Here is a 21,352-nt window from a genome sequence, read left to right on the forward strand (position 1 = left end):
GTGATCTTGCGCAGTCAATTAACCCCTCTGGGCTGTGTTTTCATTTGCAAAAAGGGAGGTAGAACTACATCACTAAAAGACAACATCTGTGCCTCTAATGCAGGGTTGTCCAAACTGTGGCCCGAGGGCCAACTGAGGCCCATGATCCATTGTTAATTGGCCCGCAGCAAATTCCAAAAATATATTTAGTTTACTTAAATAAACCAGGTGAGGCAATACGTACTTCACCTCGAGTGAGTGAGTGGCCCGGCTGTTTGTGTATTTTACCGCATATGGCCCTTGGAGAAAAATGTTGAAAAAAGTTTGGACACCCCTGGTCTAATGCATCCTGGCTTGGAAAGCACAGCAGCCAACAATGGCTGGAGTGAAATGGTTCAAAAGGCTGCTCGGAAAAAGCTGAGGTCCTAACTTTAAGAAACACCTCCGAAAGATGCTCAACATAGTAAGTTCAAATCAGTGATTTTCACAAATAATCTAACTGATTACTCGATACACGAGGAAGGAGCAAACTTTGTAAGACAGCAATGCACTAACAATAACAAATAACAGCAAAACAATAACAAATGCTTCTTGCCCCTTTTGCCCCAGTGAAAGTATAATTAAACTTGAATTACACAAAATCATTTCTTAGAACAGTACAATCCAGGACCTTCATTATTTTTGCCAACTGAATGAACATGTACAGAGAGAATGGGTGGAACACTGGAATTTCTAGTATGTGGTTGGAAAACAAGTGATAATCTAATGTCCAACTATTGTTTCATCTACGTCTTCATTCTCTTTTAGGTTTTTTTCTTACTTATTATTTCCCTATGGAAAACTATTCACTGAACAACCTTTAGACAGAAAGCATAACTGAACAGAGACCCTAGTAAACAACAACAACAAAAAAAAACTCTACTTCAGTATAATTATTGAGGAATTACTGCAATACTGGACTCTCCAAGTTATTCTGCCTCTTTTCAAGCTTTAAAATATCACTGCTACCAGAAACTTTCCAGAAACCTAAAATGAGGTTGGTAGGATGGTATTGTGCTACCAGGGAGGGTAGGCGTGGGGACAAAAGGAAAATGACATCCCTCAGGTGCCATCCCAAGTTGACCCTGGCACTGACTTAAACCCTGTCCCAGATTCAGAACGTCACTGCAATCCCAAAGGATCAGCTTTCAGCCCTATAACCACAGGTCACAATTTGTCTTCACAGGCTGCGCTTCTGAATGCAGCCCAGGTCATTTCAAAAGGCGTCCGTTAACAGGGATCGCACAGCACCTGCAACTCGAAGGCTTCCTGCCAAGGACAAATCCCAGCCGACACTTGCCATCTCCCATTCCTTACAAGCTGGGCTTTCCCTGCTCCTACTGTCACTCCATTTCACTGCACTCGGGTTTTCCAGGTTTCTGAAGGTGTCATGAGGTACGCAGCAAGCCAAAATGACAGTCAAGTGAAAAGTATTTACATGTAGTTGGTAATCTGTGGCATTTGTCAGGCAAACTAGAAGTTCAGATATACAGTGTTTCCCCGAAAAGAAGACCTAGCCCGACCATCAGCTCTAATGCGTCTTTTGGAGCAAACATTAATATAAGATAGAAATCAGAAGGACGAGCTGTAACAGCCCAGAAAACTGTGGCAAGCAATCCACCTTCACAGTGCTAACATCAGAGTCCCGCAAACAGACTGGCAAAGCTCAGATAATGGAAGTTTGGAATTTTCAAGTTTCCACATTTCATTCACAGTTTCCTAAATCCATTACCTTTTTATTAATTGCATTAATAATTTTGATAGCTCTACTTCAGTAAAGGAAGAGTAGGCAAAGGAGGGCAGTGGGGAAGGAGGCAAGCCTGCAGGCAGTGGGGAAACTAACTGGATTCTGTGAGGAGCCGACCATACACACTGCCCTGGGAAACAAGCAGTGCAAAGAAGGCAGCAGCACAGGACTTCAGGCTACAGGGGCCCTTGCAAAGGACAGAGGGCGAGACCTGAGGAGAACTGAGACGCAGCAGCCTGTACTTGCCTCATGTCTTTCTAAGCCAGTAAAGGAGACCAGGCGATAGGAAATCCACCCCTCCCCCTTCACTACCAGCATACAGAGGACCTATTCTCCGTGACCTTACAGTGATACCGACTGGCTGCACACTCCTCGCCCTCCAGACTTGGGAGAAGAAATGAAGCACATAGCTAAGATTTGCAAGAACAAAGGCAAACTTAGGGTCTCGCCAACCTTAAATTCTATGCCTCTCTTCTAGGGGGAAAAAACCTGCATTCATCTATGGAACAGGTAGAGACTATGTAAGAAAAACAATTCTGACCCAGCTAACAATGTCCCTAAATTGTTTTTGATCCTCCTATTTTGGGTTTCACCTAATTAATTCCCATCTTGCTCTTCCAAACTTCAAGCATCTGAGTTTTCAAATCTCCCTGATGTTTTCAGAGCTTTCTGTATTAGACTCTACACACAGCATAGGGATAAAACGTAAAGCCACTAACCCAGCGTCCTCCACCCTCTTTGCATGTGGGCATGTATGTACACACACACACACACACACACACACACACACACACACACACCATCAAGAAATGCTACAGATGTTCTGTCCAAAAGGCCACCAAATCTTACAGCCATTGGGACGCAAATTATTCCTTAACTGTTGTCTCCTCAACTATTATTTTCTCAGCTTAGGGACCTTATTTCCACTCATTTCATTCTCTCAAACTAAATAATTGTCATTTATTTTTGACAGTCTATAGAACTGTTGTAGAGGAGAGTCTCAGAATCTCTAACAACCTCACCGCTCTTTGAATCCTGCTGAATGCTATTTTTTGGAGGAATTTTTTTAACCCTTTTTCAACTCTAAAAGCTAGAGAACAGCACTCTCAGGAAGGATGAAAGGCTAATCTCTAACTTTCTGATTCATTTTTTAAATTCACTAGTTCATTTATATCCTGTCTACTTCCAAAAAGGAGCTGAAGTAGTTAATCTCAACAGCTACCACAAGCCTCATGGAACATCACTTCAGTTTCTGACCTCTTCTCACATGAATACTCCTGAAGTGATCTCTGCCTTCCCTGTACAGTAGAATACTGAAATTCAGTACATACAGTAAAATATTTGAATTCGTAACCAAGCACTACATTCACACTCTTCCTTTACTGCAAACTTTCTCACCACCTAAGAACTCCTCAGATCCTAAAGCTACGCACATTTTCAGAAGTGAAATGCTGGACTTGACCAATTTACTCTGCAGTCCCATCCCAAACTTCGCAAGATAAAAAGTACAAAATGCAAACAAACCTATCTCCACAGCTGTCCCTATAAGCAGAACAGCAGAAAGGTTCTGACCTTTCTTGAGCTAGCACTTCATACATAAGCCAGCACAAGGCAGATAATTTGAAACTTATTTTAACAGCAAAGACACCCTCCTTGCTCAGCAACCTCCTTTCCCAGCTTGCTAAGAAGCTGGGAAAGGACACCCAGAAGGGACCAAGAGAGGACATAACACGTTGGCTGGAGGCAGCTTGGTGGCATGACAACTGGATACTATCACACTGCAAGAGCTACTGAGAATCACTCACCAATTCTTATCTCCCGCTGGGGTTGCTCGCAATCAGTGAATCGGCTGACACCAAGCAGGAAAGGAGAAAAACTCATCATTATTTACACCTTGCAGTCCCCTTGCCACTCCCACTGAAGCAGCAGCCTCCACTCCGACTTCCAACTTCTGTGCCGGGTTTTTCAAGCCATCCGTCATCAGCCCACCACCCTAAACTTACAGATCACCAAATTCCTGGAAAGGACCTTTGAGATTTTTTCCAGCATCTCCCTCCCACACCTCATTACAGATCATGGGTTCCAATGCCAAGAATTAAAGTGTCCTGTGGTCAAATAAATTTAGGAAATAAGGCACATTACAGGTCCTTCTCTGATATTCAAAACCACACTAACGTAAGAAAAGACTTGATTCTGGCAGAACAAACAAGTCACTCCTTTAATTGTGCCAGCCCATCAAATTACAAAACTATCTGAGGGTAGATGACATTCTATTTGGTCTAGAACACAACCCATCAACATCTGACAGAGCTGTGTTCCCATTCAACTTGGGTACCTTTCCTCTAAAACTAGTGACCTCTCAACCAACGGATTAAGGAAATGATACTTTTAGAGAGTAATTTCCCAAGTTCACTCCACTAGTTAGGACAGCCAAGCCTGGAACGTGTTTCTCCACTGGTCTCCTGACTCCCTAACAAGCTCTCTTTACTTCCATAATTTTGTATTCATTTCTACCAGTCCTTCCTTGCCCCCAAGCCCTAATCAAGTAACACCTTCTCACTCATGTTTTTTCTGTGCATTCTTCACTATTCCCTCTTAGAATGTTCTCCGAGTCCCGCAGTCAAACAGGTCGGCCAATCACACCACCGCTTCCCTGAAAGCCCGCTGTGCTTAGTTGGTATTAGGCATTGGAGGCTGCCTGTTTCAAAATTATTTTGCAGGTGCGGGACTTAATTTATCAACTAAATGACACCCTCCTTCAAGGTGCTACATATATTTTAGATTTCTTTGTAGTCTTTCTAGTGCTTTGCACATATCAAGCATTCCATAAATATTTGCTGACTGATACAAGGAATATGATTAATGTTTTTAAACAACTGAATAAGTGATATTTGACCATGATAAATTATTAGAGCCTATTAACAAGGCATATTATTAGTAAAACAAATTCTGTAGTCTATTGACACTCCCGACATGTAGCTAGGAATTGAAGACAACGTGAAAGTCTCGGTTTGATCTTCTACCCACCAGAAATGAGTCTTCCTTAATTTTCACAATCCTGCAGAGCTCCAGCTGGCCTCCTGTCTGCTAATCCCACCAGTTTTATCGTTGTTTCCCTTGGTCAGCTGTACAAAAGGAGGCCACACTAAGAATCCCCGGCACAACAGAGGAGTGGGGGAAAATAATGGATTTGCAAAGTCAAATTTTTCAGCTACAGTGCCCAAATGGCTTACTAATTGATACTACACAGAAAGAAACCTAAATAATAATAGAAAGACAGTATTATTTGACAGTACTAGGGTACACTGACAGGGATAGAACCCCAGCATTTCCGTTTACACTGTTTGCTAGAAGCCACTTATTTTTTAAAACGAGGCATGACCACTGCGAATATTCACTCTCAACCTATTATTCAAAGAATGTCCAAATATACAATACCATATGCAAATGGTGATTCTGCTTCTCAAATGCCTAATGAAAAGAACACCACGTTCAACTTCAGCCTCCTCACCTACCCTCTTACCTTCTCCCATAAGACTCTTCACAACCACACACTTGAACTTCAGGCCACAATTACTCAAGACAAGTGTCCCTGCAGCACATGAAACTACCTCAGCCAGTCCTGCTGCCCATAAAGTTTGGGACTTCTCAAACTACCCCCAAAGTTTTCATCATCTTAGATAACAATCCAACAACAGTGAAAAAATAACATAAAAATGCTGATCTCATTAGGCTAATTTCTTACTTTTGTTCCAACATTAGTAAAACCATAGTTGCACTGGAACTATTTATATCATCAGTACATTTCATTATGAGTTAGGAGACTCTTTTTTAAAAGGGAAGTAAAAATCAGCTACTCAAGACAAAATCATGGGAGTCAAATAATGTGTCCACTAACACCCAAAGTACACTGTCCCCCAGTCTGCCAGCTATTGCTCTGAACTGGCATAAGGTACCAACCCAGTTGTGCAAGCCAACATTTCTGGTTTCTTATCACAACATCATACTAGCAGCAGCCTGAAAAACACACAGTGACAACTGTTTCCATTTCGAAACGCAAGGCACAAAAACAGAGTATGTATTTAGGGTAATTCTTAGCATCAACAATAATTCTTAACATTTACAAGCACTCCTGTAACATACGTTTCTGTCCAAGTTCATAGTTTAGTTGCCTGTTTCCTAATAAGTCCTCACATTTCATGGTGATAGTTGAGTAAATCTTTGAAAGTAAGTACAGTGGGGCACCACATGTTTTATTTTAATGGTAACTACACATGTGTTTGACCATCCAGCACGAACACTAGTGTGCAGCAAAGAGATCCACCTTTGCCCACAGAACCAGGCACAAATGACGAATTTTATTCCCTACTGTATTTTTAATCTGAAAAGTTTATTTACGGCTTTCCTACAAAAGCTGGGTCTCTTAAACGTGAACACTGACAGGATATTTGATGACATGAGGAAACTGGTGTCTACTTAAGTATGATAATGGGACTGTGGGGTTTGGGTGTGTGTGTTTCTTTTTAAGTCATTACCGTTTAGAGATGCACACAAAAATATTTACATAGTTCTCATGTCACTTCTGGGAGGGAGTCTGAGTTGATGGGATATAGGTGAAACAAGGTAAGACATGAGTTGGTAGTTGCTGAACCTGCGCGTTGTGTATATTGGGGTTTAGGAACTGTTCTCTCCACTTTTGTACCGGTATATGTTTAATTTTTTCTATAAAGTTTTAAGGAAATTTTTTTTAAGTTAGACCTTTAGACACACACACAGATACATAAATGATATTTAGACATGAAGGTAGGGTAGTATTCAGCTAAGCAAAGTAACCTACCTGGGTTTTGAATCCAACAAGAAAAGGAGTGGTGTTAATCCTACACTTTGAACTTGGTCTTCTTGACAAATGAAAAGCTTTTAAGTTCCAAAGACACTAGAATGGGAGTATTTTCTCTCAAAAGCCAAACAGACAGATACACACAAAACACGCCCAGTCAAATATCTAGTTATTCGAAGTAAAAATGATCAAAAACTGGGTACGTTTTATCTAGCTCTCCTTGACCTTAAAAACGTCTATGGGAATCTGCAGGCCCTCCTGGCTTACCTGCCGAGGGGCCACAGGGGAGCCCGGGGGAGCCCTACAGAAGGCAGGAGCACTGGCGAGCAGCTGTTACAAACACTGTCCTACACTAACGCAGACAGCAGTGGAGAACCAGATTCCAGGCAACATTTTCTATTAACGTACAATGCTGCCATTTCAATTCCTATTTTAAATCAAGAGAGAAAGAGCTCACACTGTACAGTACCCTCCCACCTTGGCAAAGTTGAAGTCACAGTTTGAATTAGCCTAGTAAGTGGTGAGGCTCAACACTCAAAACGATTGTGTTAGGTCCATTTTAGCCAATAAAGCACCAGTTCTAGAACCAAAGGGTAACTGATTCACTCACTAACATCAAAATCTATGGCCACCCATACCACCGACCACCCTCCCTTCCTCCTCAACCGCTGGCTACCACCCACCACCATCACCACCAGCAGCCCAACCAAAAAACAGCTCAAACAGAAAAGAAGAACCCTGACAGGAAGGCTTCCTTTTTAAAAACAGTTAAGTCTGACACACATGCACGCGCGCGAGCACACGCGCACACACACACACACACACACACACACACACAGAGCAATGGAAACCTGTACAGTTACTGCATGTGAGATTTAAGCTGTCATTAACAAAGCTTGCATTTGATCATCTCAAACAATACCATAATAACAGCAAAAAACCAAAGGGAAAGGGAAAAGTTTCCTTCAGGAATGCCAAACCACCATATCAGGTGCATGAAAGGCTAGAAACCAACTCTTATCTTGGTTTTGTGCTCAAGAAAGCTGGACCAACTGCAGAATCTCAAAGCCTTTTCTCTCTCTCCCTCTCTCTCTCTCTCTCTCTCTCTCTCTCTCTCTCTCTCTCTCTCTCTCTCTCTCTGTGTGTGTGTATGTTGCTGAGGGTGGGGATAGCGAGGTGGGGGAGGAAAAGGGGGATTACATTTACAGAGGCCAATGACCTATGCCAGCACCAAACCTGATCCTTCCAGGTAAAGACAGTTTCCCCCTGACCCCTGAACAGTCTCCTTCTAACTCCCCCCACCTCCTTCAGGAGCGATTAGCTGGCAGGAAAATGTGCATTTGGAAATCAACACTGCAGGTGCCCAAGGAATAAAGAAAGACACACACATAATATATATACATATATATACACACACACAAAGCCAATCAGAAAGAAAAAAAAAGAAAGGCACAAAAAACGGAAAGGGAGACGGACAATTGGGTGACAAGCCCTTCTGATACCAGCTAGGATTTTATTCTTTCCTTCCACCAGTCCTCCCTGGTGCGCCTTTTTCTGTCCTTTAACCAAATTGCTCATGTACACACACACGTGTATATATCCATATCTATATGTGCACAGATAATACTATAATTAACCCTTTCTGTAACAGAGCCCCAGACGGAACCCAGCACGATATTCCACCCTTTCCTCTCTGGCTCCCCTCCTCCCTCCTTTCTCCCAACCAGGAGAAAACGCCCCCTTCCCCAGCTTCACCAAAAAAATAAATAAATAAAAAATAAAAAAAGGCAAGGGCGGGGGACAGAGAAACCACAAAACCCCATCAGTCTCCAGTCCCGAGGACACCCAGGCAAGGTATATAGGACACACACACACACACACACACACACACACACACACACGGCTCTGTGGAAAGCACACGGAGAACCCTCCACGGGCGCCCCAAACCCCGCAAAAAGACTTCCACCAGCCAAGAAGCCATGATTGGGAAGGGAGAGGAAGGAGTCGGGGCACAGCCATCCATGGAAGGGGGCGCATTGTTGTGATGCCCGAACCCCTTTCTCTGTGCCCATCGCTGGGGGGGGGGCGCGGGGAGGGGGCGCAGGGGGGAGGCGAACGGGGACGAGGAGCCGAGACCCGGCAGGGCTTGGCGGTTCCCTCCTGCCGCCTGTCCGCCCGCGCCCCCAGCTCCCCCCGACAATAAGACCTCCGCCTCGACAGACAGACAGACGGACAGACGGACGGACAGACGGACGACAGCCCGTCAGCGCGCGGCGGGGGACGCGGCAGGGCCGGCGGCGGCCGAGCGGGGTCGTGCATAAAGGGAGCCGGGGGGAGGGGGTCCCCTTACCTCCAGCGCTTCAAAAGTGACAAAGCTGGTCATGGCAAAGCCGTCAATGATGTCCTCTTCGGCTGAGGTGGACTCTCTCCGCTTCCTCCGCGGGGGTCTGGGCCGGGACGGGGCGGAGGACGGGGGCTTCCCATTGTCTTCCTTGTCGGAGCCCGACGACGAGGCGAGCGAGGGCGCCCGAGTCCGGCCGGCCCCGCCGCCGCCGGCCGCGCCGGCCCCCAGCCCGCCCCGGGAGCGCCTCTCCCGGTCTCGCTGCGACCGCGACCGCCGCTTCTTGCGGAGTCCATGGCCCCGCGTCGGGCCATCCATGGCTCTGCCGCGCCGGGGTCTCCCCGCTCGCCGCCCGCCCGCCACAGGCTCCGGCCGCGGCCACACAAAAAAATTGACACCAAGCCCTCCCTCCGCCTCCTCGGCTTCCCTCCGCCCCGAGGAGGGCGCGGGGGAGACGGCGGCCGAAAGAAGGGAGAGAGCGGGAGAAAGAGAGGAGAAAGAAGGGGGCAGGGGCGGCCGAGGGCGGAGGGCGGCGCGGGGGCGCGAGGCCGGGGCCGGGTGCGGGCTGCCCACCGCACCGCGGGTCGGAGGCGCCTGCGAGCGGCGCCCAGCAAAGTAATGGCTGAACACACAGGTCCCCTTTGGAGGGAGAAAAATAACTCGGCGCGCAGGCAATAAATCAGAATAGCGGAATGCTTTGATCAAGAAACTGGGAGGCTCCGGGGAGCCCGCCCCGCAGCCATGCTCCGCCGCGTCCCCGGCCCCGACAACGCCTGCCCCTCGAGTCCAAATCCCGTCCGAAAAGGTCGCGGGAAAGTGGGGGCAATGAACTTCACCCGCCCCTCGCGCAGGAAGACACCCCCGCCGCCTCTCACACGCGCCTCGGAGAGAACTCGCGGCCGGGCTCCCAAACGTGGAGGGAAAGCATCCGGGGGAGGCCGGGGCCGGCGCGCGACCCGAGAGGGACCGGACCCCCCAGAGCGGGGCGCATAATAATGAAATGATCCGGAGGGGAGAGGGCGAGACCGGGGGCGGCGGGGAGGGCGGGAGGCGGGGAGGGGGCCGCGGGGGCCGCTGCGGGGTTCGCTTTTCGGGCTGGGAGCGGGAGGAGGGGGCGCGCAAAGGAGGGAAGCGGCAGACGCTGGGGCTGCCACCCACCCCTCCTCAAAACAACGTGTGCTGCAGTCCCGGAGAAGAGGTCACCCTTCCTCAAAACAGGGCGGGGGACAGTCAGTCGACGAGGACAGCAAGAAGAAATCTCCAGCGGGAGAGACACCGGGCTGCCGCCGCCGCCGCCGCCTCCGGCCGCCACCGCTGCCTCTTCGCTGCGTCCAGCCCGAGGGAGAAGCGCAGGGAACGCCGCTCTCGCCGCCGCTAACGCTGCCGCCGCCGCCGCCGCGAGAGCCCCGAGCCGGAGGGTGCACGGCGTGTCCCCGGGCGGCTGCAGCGGGAGCCCGGGCACAGCCCCATCCTCCGCCCGCCCGCCCGCCCGCCTCGCTCGGCTCCCGCTCCACCCCCTGCGCGGCCAGCCCACTGCCGCCGCCGCCCGCCTCAGCCCGGCCCCGCGCCCGCCCGCCCGTGCGCGCGCACGCGCCCCCGCCCCCCCCGCGCCTCGCTCGGCGCGCGCGCCCGCCCCCACCGCCCCGGCCGGCTGGTCACGTGGCCGACCCGGCTCCCTCCTCCCCCGCCCCTCCCCAGTTGTAGAGTGTGTAGAAAGCAAAAGGCTGGGGGCCGGCCGCGCTCGCGAGCCCAGGGCATGCGCGCTGGGGCGGTCGGGCCTGCGCACTGGGGGCGGAGGGGAACCCGGAGTGGGCAGCGAGGGTGGGGTGAGGGGGGGGTGTGCACGGGGGCGCCCGCGTGGGGTCGACTGCGGCCAGGCAGAGTTGGCGTGCTAGGGTGTGGAAGCCGCGCGGCGATCGCTCCGGGCGCGCCGGGGACGCGCGTGCCACTCTCTCCGGTCACTGCGCGCGCCCATCGCTCGCCCCCACCCCCAGCACACTCCTCGGGACACTTGTCTCGCGACCCCCGGCCGCCGGCCCTCCGGAGCCGCCCGGGCCGCTCTCTCAGGAGGCCCCCAGGGTATTCTCCGTGGGCGACCTGCACAGCGACGGGAGGAGGGATTTCGGAGAAGGGACACAAGGGGGTTTTCCTGGGAGGGGGGCGCGACTGGAGGCGACAGGAAAGCGAGCGGGTGCCACGCCGCGGGCCTCTACTCCACTGGGAGACGTTGGGAAGCTCCCCGGGCAGAGTTGGAAACTTTTCTCCCACGTGGTAGCACAGCGCGTGGCTGAGTGACCCCGCACCCTGACGACCTCGGGGCCGTCCTCGCCCTCAAACGAGGGCCTTTGGGCCGCTCGGGCGGCTTCTGAGCAGGCGGCGCGAGCCGGGGCCGAACTTGAACCTTCTCGTCCTGCACGGGCGAGGGGGCGGGGCTGGAGGGGCCGGGACCGTCCCGCCCGGGGGCCAGTTAGACCTGCAAGACTCAGTCCCTACGCAGCCCCTGCTCAGTCCATTCCTTTTGGGGGGGGACAAGAGGGGGCTTTTCCGGCTTTTCTAATCAGTGCCCGTCCCCTCGCTGCAATGTAGCTGATGCTTATAAAAAGTTGTATTAAAAAGCTTACTGCAGCCCAGAATCGATCAACAACTGCGACCAGCCTTTCTGAGTAAAATAGCTGTGCGTTTTTCGGGGCACTGGAATTGATCTACTCGGATCAAAAAGACGCCGACAGCCCTTTTCTCACCAGCCGGTTAGATACCGGATTCACTTTCTGTTCAGGCACATAAATACCAAGGCACATCACTCCTTGCCCCAAGTAACCTACATTTGGGGAGGGAGGAAAGGAAAATGAACTGACATTTGTTAATTGCTCACGGTGGGTCAGGTACCTACCAGAGGCTTTTACATGACTTCTCTTTAAATCTAAATGAGCACTTTTATTTATTTTTGTATTACTGGAAGGAGATAGCAGAGAAACTGTAAGGACAACCTGACATACCCAAGATTTACTGATTCATTCATTTCTTCCTTTCACAATTATTAGGGTCCACTATTCACCAGGCACAGCTTTAGGTGCTGGAAATACAGTGGTACACAAAACAGAGAGGGTCCTCCCGCTTGGATTTTGTGTTCTAGCAGGCAAGCCTCACTCATTTTGCACTTCTGCCAACAATTTAATAGTTGTTCATTCCCTTAAGTCACACTCCATCAGCATCCCCATTTCTGGATCCCACGTCTGGATCTTTATGAAATCGAGGTGGGGGGTGGGATGGGAAGATGGTGGGACCCAAGACTCTAGAGCAAAAAGGAGCAGTCACTGAACTGTGAATAACACTTGAGCTTTCTGCGGGTCCAGGGAACAAACCATTTGACCTTAGGCAAGACTTTCAAATGACTAGTTTTCTCATCCAAAGAAGTTCGATCAAACGTTCGGAAAGTTCCCTCTCAAGTGTACCACTGGCCTCAAAAGATGACGTCTTTTCCAGTAGATTGTGTGCGTTATTTCTTGAAAATAGTGACTGATATATTGGATCCGATTCAATTTATTAGAAACACAGAACCACCTTCCAAAATCACCAATGGAAGATAACTTAGCCTGCTGCCCCCAGAGCAATGAGCTAAACCAGTACCTCTGTATAGTGTAACTTCTGTGTTAACTTTTAGGATGCTGTCCCAGCAGCTGCTGAAATCCAGACTGAAGCTATCAAGCTCATGTCTACCAAAAAAGGCAAGTTCTTTGCAATTTAAAGCAAGAGTCTGGGCTCATTCTTAGAGCTTTTAGGAATGTGGGAGATATTGTAGATACTGGTAAGTGTCAAGGAAAACTCAGAAGGAACATTGCAATTGCAGTCACTTTCAACAACTTTGTGGGTTGGGCTGAGGAAGGTGTGGAATTGGCAAACATAATAAAAAGTATAATATTAGTGACTTTCCTGAGTAGCTCTTGGCAGTTTTGTCTTTAAAGAGTAGTGTCTGGTAGGGCTGAAAAAAGGATGGTAATGCACTGCATCCAAGAACCTTGCCTCTGGCAAGAGTAATTTGCAAATGCATTTTGGGATAATGTTTAAATGTATTTTTTTCAGGTCCAAATGTAATGCTCACTAGAATTGGTAATGCCTTTTGGGTCAGAGTTTCAGTTTCTTTCTATCAGAAAATGTAAATTGTTTGTGGATTGCATTGTCCGTCTTTGTTTCTAATTCTCCATATTGTCTATGTTGTAAGAGCTAATGATTAATAACCACCATAAGCTAAGCACTATGTGCCAGGCACTGTTCTATGTTGTATCAAAATCCCATTTCATTATACCTATTTTAAAGTTGAGTAAACTGAGGTTTGAGTTTATACATAGGTGGCATAGCTGTTTAGTGGTAAATTGAATTTCGTCTGAGTGACTCCAAAACTTGTTCTCTTAATGGTTATGCTGAAATGTTTTATTCTGAATGATTCCTCAAGAAACCAAATGCTATGTATACCTATATACATATGTATTATATATGTATATAATACATATGTGTATAATACAACAACTTTGGAAATTTGGCAATATCTACTAATTTTAAGCATATGAAAACCCTATGGCCCAGCAATCCATTTCCCAGGAATATACCAATGTCAAATGCATACCAAAAGATATCTATTAAACAACTCAGGGTAACTCTATTTATGATAAACCCCAAACTGGAAACAATCTGAATGTTCGTTAATAATAAAATGGATAAATGATTAGTGATTATTTATTATTCTGTTATTGTATTCATATAACAGAATAATATACACTACTAAGAATGAACAATCTGCTTCCGAATGCAGTAACATATACAAACCTCATAAATATAATGCTAAGCAAAAAAAGCAAGACACAAACAGGCAAAACTCATTTGTGCTATCAGAAGTCATTATAATGGTTACCCTCGATGGGAGCTAATGACTGGGAGGGGATATAAATAGGGATTTGGGGGAGTTGGTCATTTTTCTTAGGGTTTGGTGCAGGTTGCACATGTGTAGCCAGCTTGTGAAAAGTCATCAGACTGTACTATTATAATGCATGCACTTCTCTGTATGTATTATATATCATACTTCAACAAAAAAAATGTAATGCGATGTATAAGTGTGCAGGGGAATTCTTTGTGTACGTATGAGTACCTATATAATACTTTATTTTTTCATGTATTAATAACACTACCCAAATGCTCGTCAACAGTAAAATGGATAATTTAGGTATGGTTTATTCTTACAATACTATACAATGGAATTCTATATGGTAAACCAATATAAAGCATAACATATCACCAGGTTTATTATTGGGCAGAATGAAAGATAAAGCTTAAACTTGAAATAGGCGGTTTGAATGAGCTCATAATTCACATCAGCAAAAGCTCAGGTGAATTCTTTGCCAAAAGATTGTAGTTGATAAAGAGTAAAGCTAAAGAAATAACTCCAAAAGAGGTTGCTTGTTTAGTACGGAAAACACTCAAGTGGTTCTGGAATACACAAAGGAAAAATCTTACATCTGTGTTCAGGAATAAGCTACTTAACCCAGGAGAGCCTCTCCAGTTGTGCAGTCTTTTATTTGAATTGATGATTAATACTCAAACTACATCTTGAACATTCAACCTTGACTAGTTAGAGAATACTATTATAGCTGAAAGACTGAATTGAACTCTGAGGCTTCCACCAGCCATAGCTATTTTGGTATCAGATTTTCTAAATTATTAAATTGTTATATCCCTATAAGTCTTGCACTTTGCACTCTGCCAACATGGCAATTATTAATACATCCTTCTTGATATTACATGCTGGTATATAATGTTCAAATTTAATTTATTAGGAAAATTGATTTTTAACTCAAGTCAGCTAAGGTTTATGTTTTGGTCGTTTATAACTGGCAGTAATTTTGTGTGTGTTGTCTGCTCTGAGACCAAGGTAGAGTGAGGTGGTTAATAGGTCTATCTCTATGCTGTTTCCAAATGAGCAAATAAGGAGACACATTTTACAGTCCCTTCTTTAACCCTCATGGCTTGTTTTTAATAATAACTATTCCTGGGGAGAAGTGATACTTTGCGCTAACTGACAGGTAGCCCATTAGCAATAACACTGTTGTAACTTTGCCCTAATTATCACCTGCTGTTTTAATTTTTTTCTGAAATGGAAGTTGTTTTGTCAAACTGCAGTTTTAACATTCAAAAAAAAGGAGGAGAGAGGAAATGTGTGGTTCAATTTGCTAAATGTTGTGCCGTTTTCCATAAGATCGTAACACAACTTTCATCATCTCTGAAGGTGTCCCTGATGAATGACACATTGATCAACCAATATTCTTCAGACTCTGCCATATGAAATCAACAAAAGATACCTGCTGGTGACCAAATGATGATCATATAAAAGTCATTTCTGGCAAATTTCATAAGCTTTAGATTTTTCACAAAAAACCAACAAGTCTTCCTATCCTTTCTCAGGGTGATGCTTTCTATAATACTTGAAGATTCATTAGACATGGTCAGGTAGGAAAATTAACGGGTAATCATGAGAAAAAACTGACTCTTAAAAGCTACCAATGGGAGATCTTCATATTTATTACTGATTATAACCCTAAGCATCAATTTCTCTGTTGGATTTGATAGATGACTTGTGATGAATTGTGGTTTTATTTTTATTTTTATCTGAAGAGCAGTAGAGATGTAGAAGGATCAGTCAGATATAGGTAAGGTAACATCCTGGTTGAAAAATTATCAATCCTTTGGAATTCCATGAAGAATGCAATAAATTATAGCCCAGACCTAATTGAAAGCTCCTGTTTACAAAACCTAGTAATTATTTTACATTTCTGCTGTGTTCAAGGCCATTTGCAATCTGGTCCCAGTTACATTGTCAACTGCTTTTATTCCAGCATAAATATTTCTAAGCATCCTAAGCTAGCTCTTGCCCGGAAGACTACCATGCCTTTGCCCATGTTGGTCCATCAGTCCAAAATCTCCTTTCCTGCCATCTGGACTTATTGAATGTATGCTCATCCATCAGCACCAATTTATCCATGAATGCCTACTCAACCGAAGAGCTTACTCAGATTGCTACTCAAATTCAGAATTAACAGACTCTTTTCTGCTTATGTGGCACTTTAATTCATGTACATTTTACTGTATTATTATATATTTCAAAATTATATAATGAACAATCATGTACTCCCCTAGTACCTTAAGAAATAAAACACTTCCGAGACATCATCAAAACGGTGGCGTGAGGTGAGTCTCTGTATATCTCCCTTGGAATTTACAACTCATCAAATAACTATAACTCCACAAAGGACACCCTGCACAGCAGACAGGCAAGAAGAAGAGGCCCACTACCAAATTCACCTAAAGGTGGGAGAATCACGCAAGTGGGGGAGGAGGGAAGGGAGAAGTGTGGAGACGGAGCTGCGCAGGCTCAGGACGCAGACCTAGCTCAGTGCTCCGAGCTCGCTGCATCCTGGAACTACCGCAGCTGCGAGAGAGGGAAGAACTCGGACTGCTAGGGCTCCGCTTATGGCCCACAGGGCTGAGGGGACAGCATATAACACAACTGAACCCAATGCTCACAGCAGAGACCTCAGAGAAAAGACTAAGGGAAGAGGGTTGAAAACGGTGGTTTAAGCCCTCACTGCCAAGCAGAGAACTGAAGCCTTAGGCACTGAGACTAGCCACCCCCTCCCTATCCTCCCAGAGCTCGCCGCGCCCTCCCCCTCTCCCCCCCGTGCTAGAAGCTAAACAGTAGCAGTGTCAGATCAAAAGAACAGAATATTTGCTGTTCTGAGAACTGTGGACCACAGACACAGATTTCGAGCCCAACTACTTCCAGCAAAGGGGAGGGAGCTATGGAAGCAGGACTGGCTGTGGTGGTAGTCGCTGCCATTGCTCTGGGCCACCTCTCACAACTCACCCCTCTCCTGGCCCCACCTATCTGGGCGGATCCCTGCAGGAATAAACGGAACTGCTGAAACACACGGGCTCTGAATCTGGTGCAGGAAGAGCTTTGGGACTTCAAAAGCTCTCCGCATACCCACACGGACACTGCACCCTGTGACCCAGGCGAACTATTAACAGAGGAGAAGCCCGTCTCCCAGGGAATCCCCGCATTGTGTGAGAAGCTGGAATAGAGCACAGAAAACATAGCACTACCGTGTGAGAGAGAAAAAAAGGCTGCAGTCGGAGAGAAAATAAAACATTCTACCAACAAGTACTGGAAAACAAAGAAAGACCTCTTCCTATTAACCTGTTGGAGAAGCCACTCCTATAGATGTCTAGGAAGAGAAATAATAAATCAGTAATTGCCATGAATAACCAAGGCAACAAGACAGCTCAAAAAGAAAGTGAAAAGTCTCCAAAAAGCAACTTAAAGATATAGAAATATGTGAGTTAAATGACAGAGAATTCAAGATTGCAGTTCTGAAAAAACTCAACGAGATGCAAGAAAACACAGAAACGCAATCAAAGAACAACATGAGCATTTTACAAAAGAGATTGAAATTTAAAAAAAAGAACCAAATAGAATTTCTGGAGATTAAGAACTCAATAGAAGAAATTAAGAATGAAATGGCCAGCTTAGGTAGTAGAGTTGACCAGATGGAGGAAACAATCAATGACATCAAAGATAGAAACCTGCAAATGACACAGATGGAAGAAGAAAGAGACTTGAGACTTAAAAGAAATGAAAGAACTCTGCAAGAACTTTCTGACTCTATCAGAAAGAGCAATATAAGAATAACGGGCATACCAGAAGGAGAAGAAAGAGAAAAGGGAACAGAGAATATATTCAAACAAATTATCGATGAGAACTTCCCAAACTTGTGGACAGAACTGGATCCTCGAATCCAAGAAGCAAAAAGAACACCTAATTATCTCAACCCAAATAGGCCTTCTCCAAGGCAAATTGTATTGAAGCTGTCTAAAATCAAGGACAAAGAAAGAATCCTCAAGGCAGCCAGGAAAAAGAAGACGGTAATCTACAAAGGAAAGCCCATTAGATTATCATCAGATTTTTCTGCAGAAACTCTACAAGCCAGGAGGGAGTGGAACCAAATATTCGAACTAGTGAAAGAGAGAAATTATGAGCCAAGAATAATATATCCAGCAAAGATATCCTTTAGATATTAAGGAGGAATAAAGACCTTTCCAGACACACAGAAGCTGAGGGAATTTTCTAATACATGACCTGCACTACAAGAAATACTAAAGGAGGCTATTCGACCACCATCAACAGGGACAATTTGTGGCAACACAAAAAGGGGGAGAGTAAAGGCCTGAACCAGAATATGGAAATGGAGAAAGTAAGCATGCTGAAGAAAATGAAATATTCTAAATATCAAACTTTCTTTTACATAAACTTAAGGGTAACCACTCAAAAAAGATCCAGAAACTTAAAAGCTTCTGCACAGCGAAAGAAACCATCGACAAAATAAAGAGGCAACTGACTGAATGGGAGATTTTTGCAAACAGTGCCTCCGATAGGGGGCTAATATCCAAAATATGCAAGGAACTCATGAAACTCAACAACAAAAACACCAAACAACCCAATTGAAAAATGGGCAGAGGACCTGAAGAGATATTTCTCCAAAGAGGACATACAAATGGCAAATAGATATATGAAAAAATGCTCAACATCAATAATCATCAGAGAAATGCAAATAAAAACCACAATGAGATATCACCTCACCCCAGTCAGAATGGCTATCATCAACAAGACAAATAGTAACAAGTGTTGGAGAAGCTGTGGAGAAAAAGGAACCCTCATACACTGTTGGTGGGAATGCAGACTGGTGTAGCCATTATGGAAGGCAGTGTGGAGATTCCCCAAAAAATTACGAATAGAATTGCCATATGACCCACCAATCCCTCTCCTGGGTGTCTACCCAAAAAATCTGAAAACATTTATACATAAAGAGACGTGTGCTCCAATGTTCATTGAAGCTTTATTTACAGTGGCCAAGACACGGAAACAACCAAAACGTCCTTCCATAGATGAATGGATAAAGAAGTTGTGGTATATATACACAATGGAATACTATTCAGCAGTAAGAAAAGATGATATAGGAACATTTGTGACAACATGAATGAATCTTGAGAGTATAATGCTAAGTGAAATAAGTCAGACAGAAAAAGCAGAGAACCATAAACCCAAAACAACAAAATAATAAGACAAACAAATGAGAAACAAAAACTCATAGACACAGACAATAGTTTAGTGGTTACCAGAGGGTAAGGGAAGTGGGGGAAGGGAGATGAAGGTAAGGGGGATCAAATATATGGTGATGGAAGGAGAACTGACTCTGGCTGGTGAACACACAATGGGGTTTATAGATGATGTAATACAGACTTTTACACCTGAAATCTATATAATTTCACTAACAATTGTCACCCCAATAAATTAAAAAAAAAAAAAGGAACGTGTTACCTGGGAGTGGCAGCAGCAAGTGTAGATTGGCATTGAAGGGAAGAAGAAAAATATAATAGTTACGTGATGGAATGGCAAGGAAAAGTATGCTGTTTTTTACTTTTTTAAGGATAGACAAACTTGAACATCTTTTTATTTATCTCTGAGTAAATGCTATTATCATTAGTGTACTTAATTGAGAAAACAGGCCACGTGATATATGTTCCCGCACCTTGTTGACTCTCCTTCCCAAAGTACATCTGTATATGTGTATAAAAACAAAAAAAGAAAGAAGAAATAAAACATTTCCTAAATACTTGAACTAAATACTAAATAATACTAAATACTCTGGGACTATGTCCTCCTTCCTCCCCCCTGCCCCCAGGAGATCATTATCCTGAATTCCATACTTATCATCGCATGCATTTCTGTATATTTTCACTTCATTGGAGTATCCCTAAACAATACATAATATTATTTTGCAAGTCTTTATGCTTATACAAATGATACCAACTATATGTGATCTGCTAAAACTCATCTTTTATATTCATTTCTTTTTTTATTTTTTTAAATTTGTGTTGGGGAATATTGGGGAACAGTGTGTTTCTCCAGGGCCCATCAGCTCTAAGTTATTGTCCTTCAATCTAGTTGTGGAGGGCGCAGCTCAGCTCCAAGTCCAGTTGCTGTTTTCAGTCTTTAGTTGCAGGGGGCACAGCCCACCATCCCACGCGGGAATTGAACAGGCAACCCTGTTGTTCAGAGCTCGTGCTCTAACCAACTGAACCATCTGGCCACCCCTCAATGTTTCTTTTGTGAGAGTTGTTGGCATTGATGCATCTAGCAATTCCTGTGCATTGATTTTCACTATTGTCTAGTGTTCCAGTATATGGCTATTCCATAACATATTTATTTATATCTTGATATCCATTTAAGTTATTTACAATGATTTTGTCATTATAAATAATACAAGTGCACAAGGAGATATGCCCCTCTTTTTACATCCTGTAGTGGAACTTATTGTCCTTTCTATTATTTTATTATATACACATCCCATGACTTTTTTCTATCAGTTGGTAAATTCTACAGGATGGGAACAAGGTAGGCAATGGCAGGTACTCAACAAATGTAACTGATTTCATGACTTATTCTTTCTGTATTCGAGCTTAGATTTTGTAGACTCAGGCTGTTGCATTTTAATTATAGTACAGGCAAAGACTTGAATTTTTTGGATTTCATATTTCTACTTCAGAAATCCTAAAAGGAAACCTGAAGGGACAGTTGAGTTGGTAAGACTTAGTATCAAAATGAGCTCCTACCGAGCACCTGTCCTTAACAATGAGTTTGTAGTATTTCTGAGTCCCTCAATGCCTGTATCAGTTCTGGAACACAGTAGATGTTTGTCTATGAAATTATGATTAATCAGCAATCTCATTTTTTCTTTAAGTGCCATTGTTCTTTTGAAAGATCCTAAAAATGGGGGGGAAATCTTTATCTGTGACGCCACTATCTTCTTGCTAGCCCCCATTTTTTGCTATTATATTAGCAGTTATATTAGTGGCCAACAGCTCACTGGTTACAGCTGACGACCAACTAGCCACAGCTGATGGCCATGCAATCACAGTTGATGGCCATTGACTACCTGAGCCAGCACCTTTCCACATGAGGCCGAGAGCCTGGAAACTGCACTCCTGGCTCTGTCCCCACAGTATGTTTTCTCCAAAGTTTCATTTCTTAAATTTAAAAGAGAAATTGTATATATACAAAGATATTTACAGCATTATCATTTATAATAGAGAAAAAACAAAAACAACATAAATGTACTACAGTGGAAGATAATTAAGTAACTTCGAACATGGAAATATGTTAGAATTTTATGGGGTCATTAAAATTACACATACGATTTTGTGAGGATATATATTTGTTAACTAATGAACATAGAATTATACACAGCTTGTGACTACAGTGCTTTTATACCTGTTAAATTACACATCGTTTGTATAAAGTTTAGAA

At 44.7% G+C, this 21,352-nt stretch overlaps 1 protein-coding gene across 8 annotated transcripts in view; it reads right to left on the bottom strand.

The window, feature by feature from the left end:
- Positions 1 to 10,104, bottom strand: part of AUTS2 (activator of transcription and developmental regulator AUTS2) — a 1,101,951-nt gene extending 1,091,847 nt beyond the window's left edge. For 5 of the 8 annotated variants that reach the window (XM_081053759.1, XM_081053755.1, XM_081053758.1 and 2 more), the window contains exon 1: positions 8,953 to 10,104. In XM_081053759.1, coding sequence (XP_080909885.1) covers positions 8,953 to 9,261 — 309 coding nt within the window. In that variant the 5' untranslated portion in view covers positions 9,262 to 10,104. The remainder of the gene's footprint in view (positions 1 to 8,952) is intronic. The other 3 variants (XM_081053757.1, XM_081053756.1, XM_081053754.1) reach the window with 1 other exon arrangement.
- Positions 10,105 to 21,352: the final 11,248 nt, after the last annotated feature.

This window comes from Rhinolophus hipposideros (assembly GCF_964194185.1).
Source record: "Rhinolophus hipposideros genome assembly, chromosome: 7".
Taxonomy (NCBI): Eukaryota; Metazoa; Chordata; class Mammalia; order Chiroptera; family Rhinolophidae; genus Rhinolophus; species Rhinolophus hipposideros.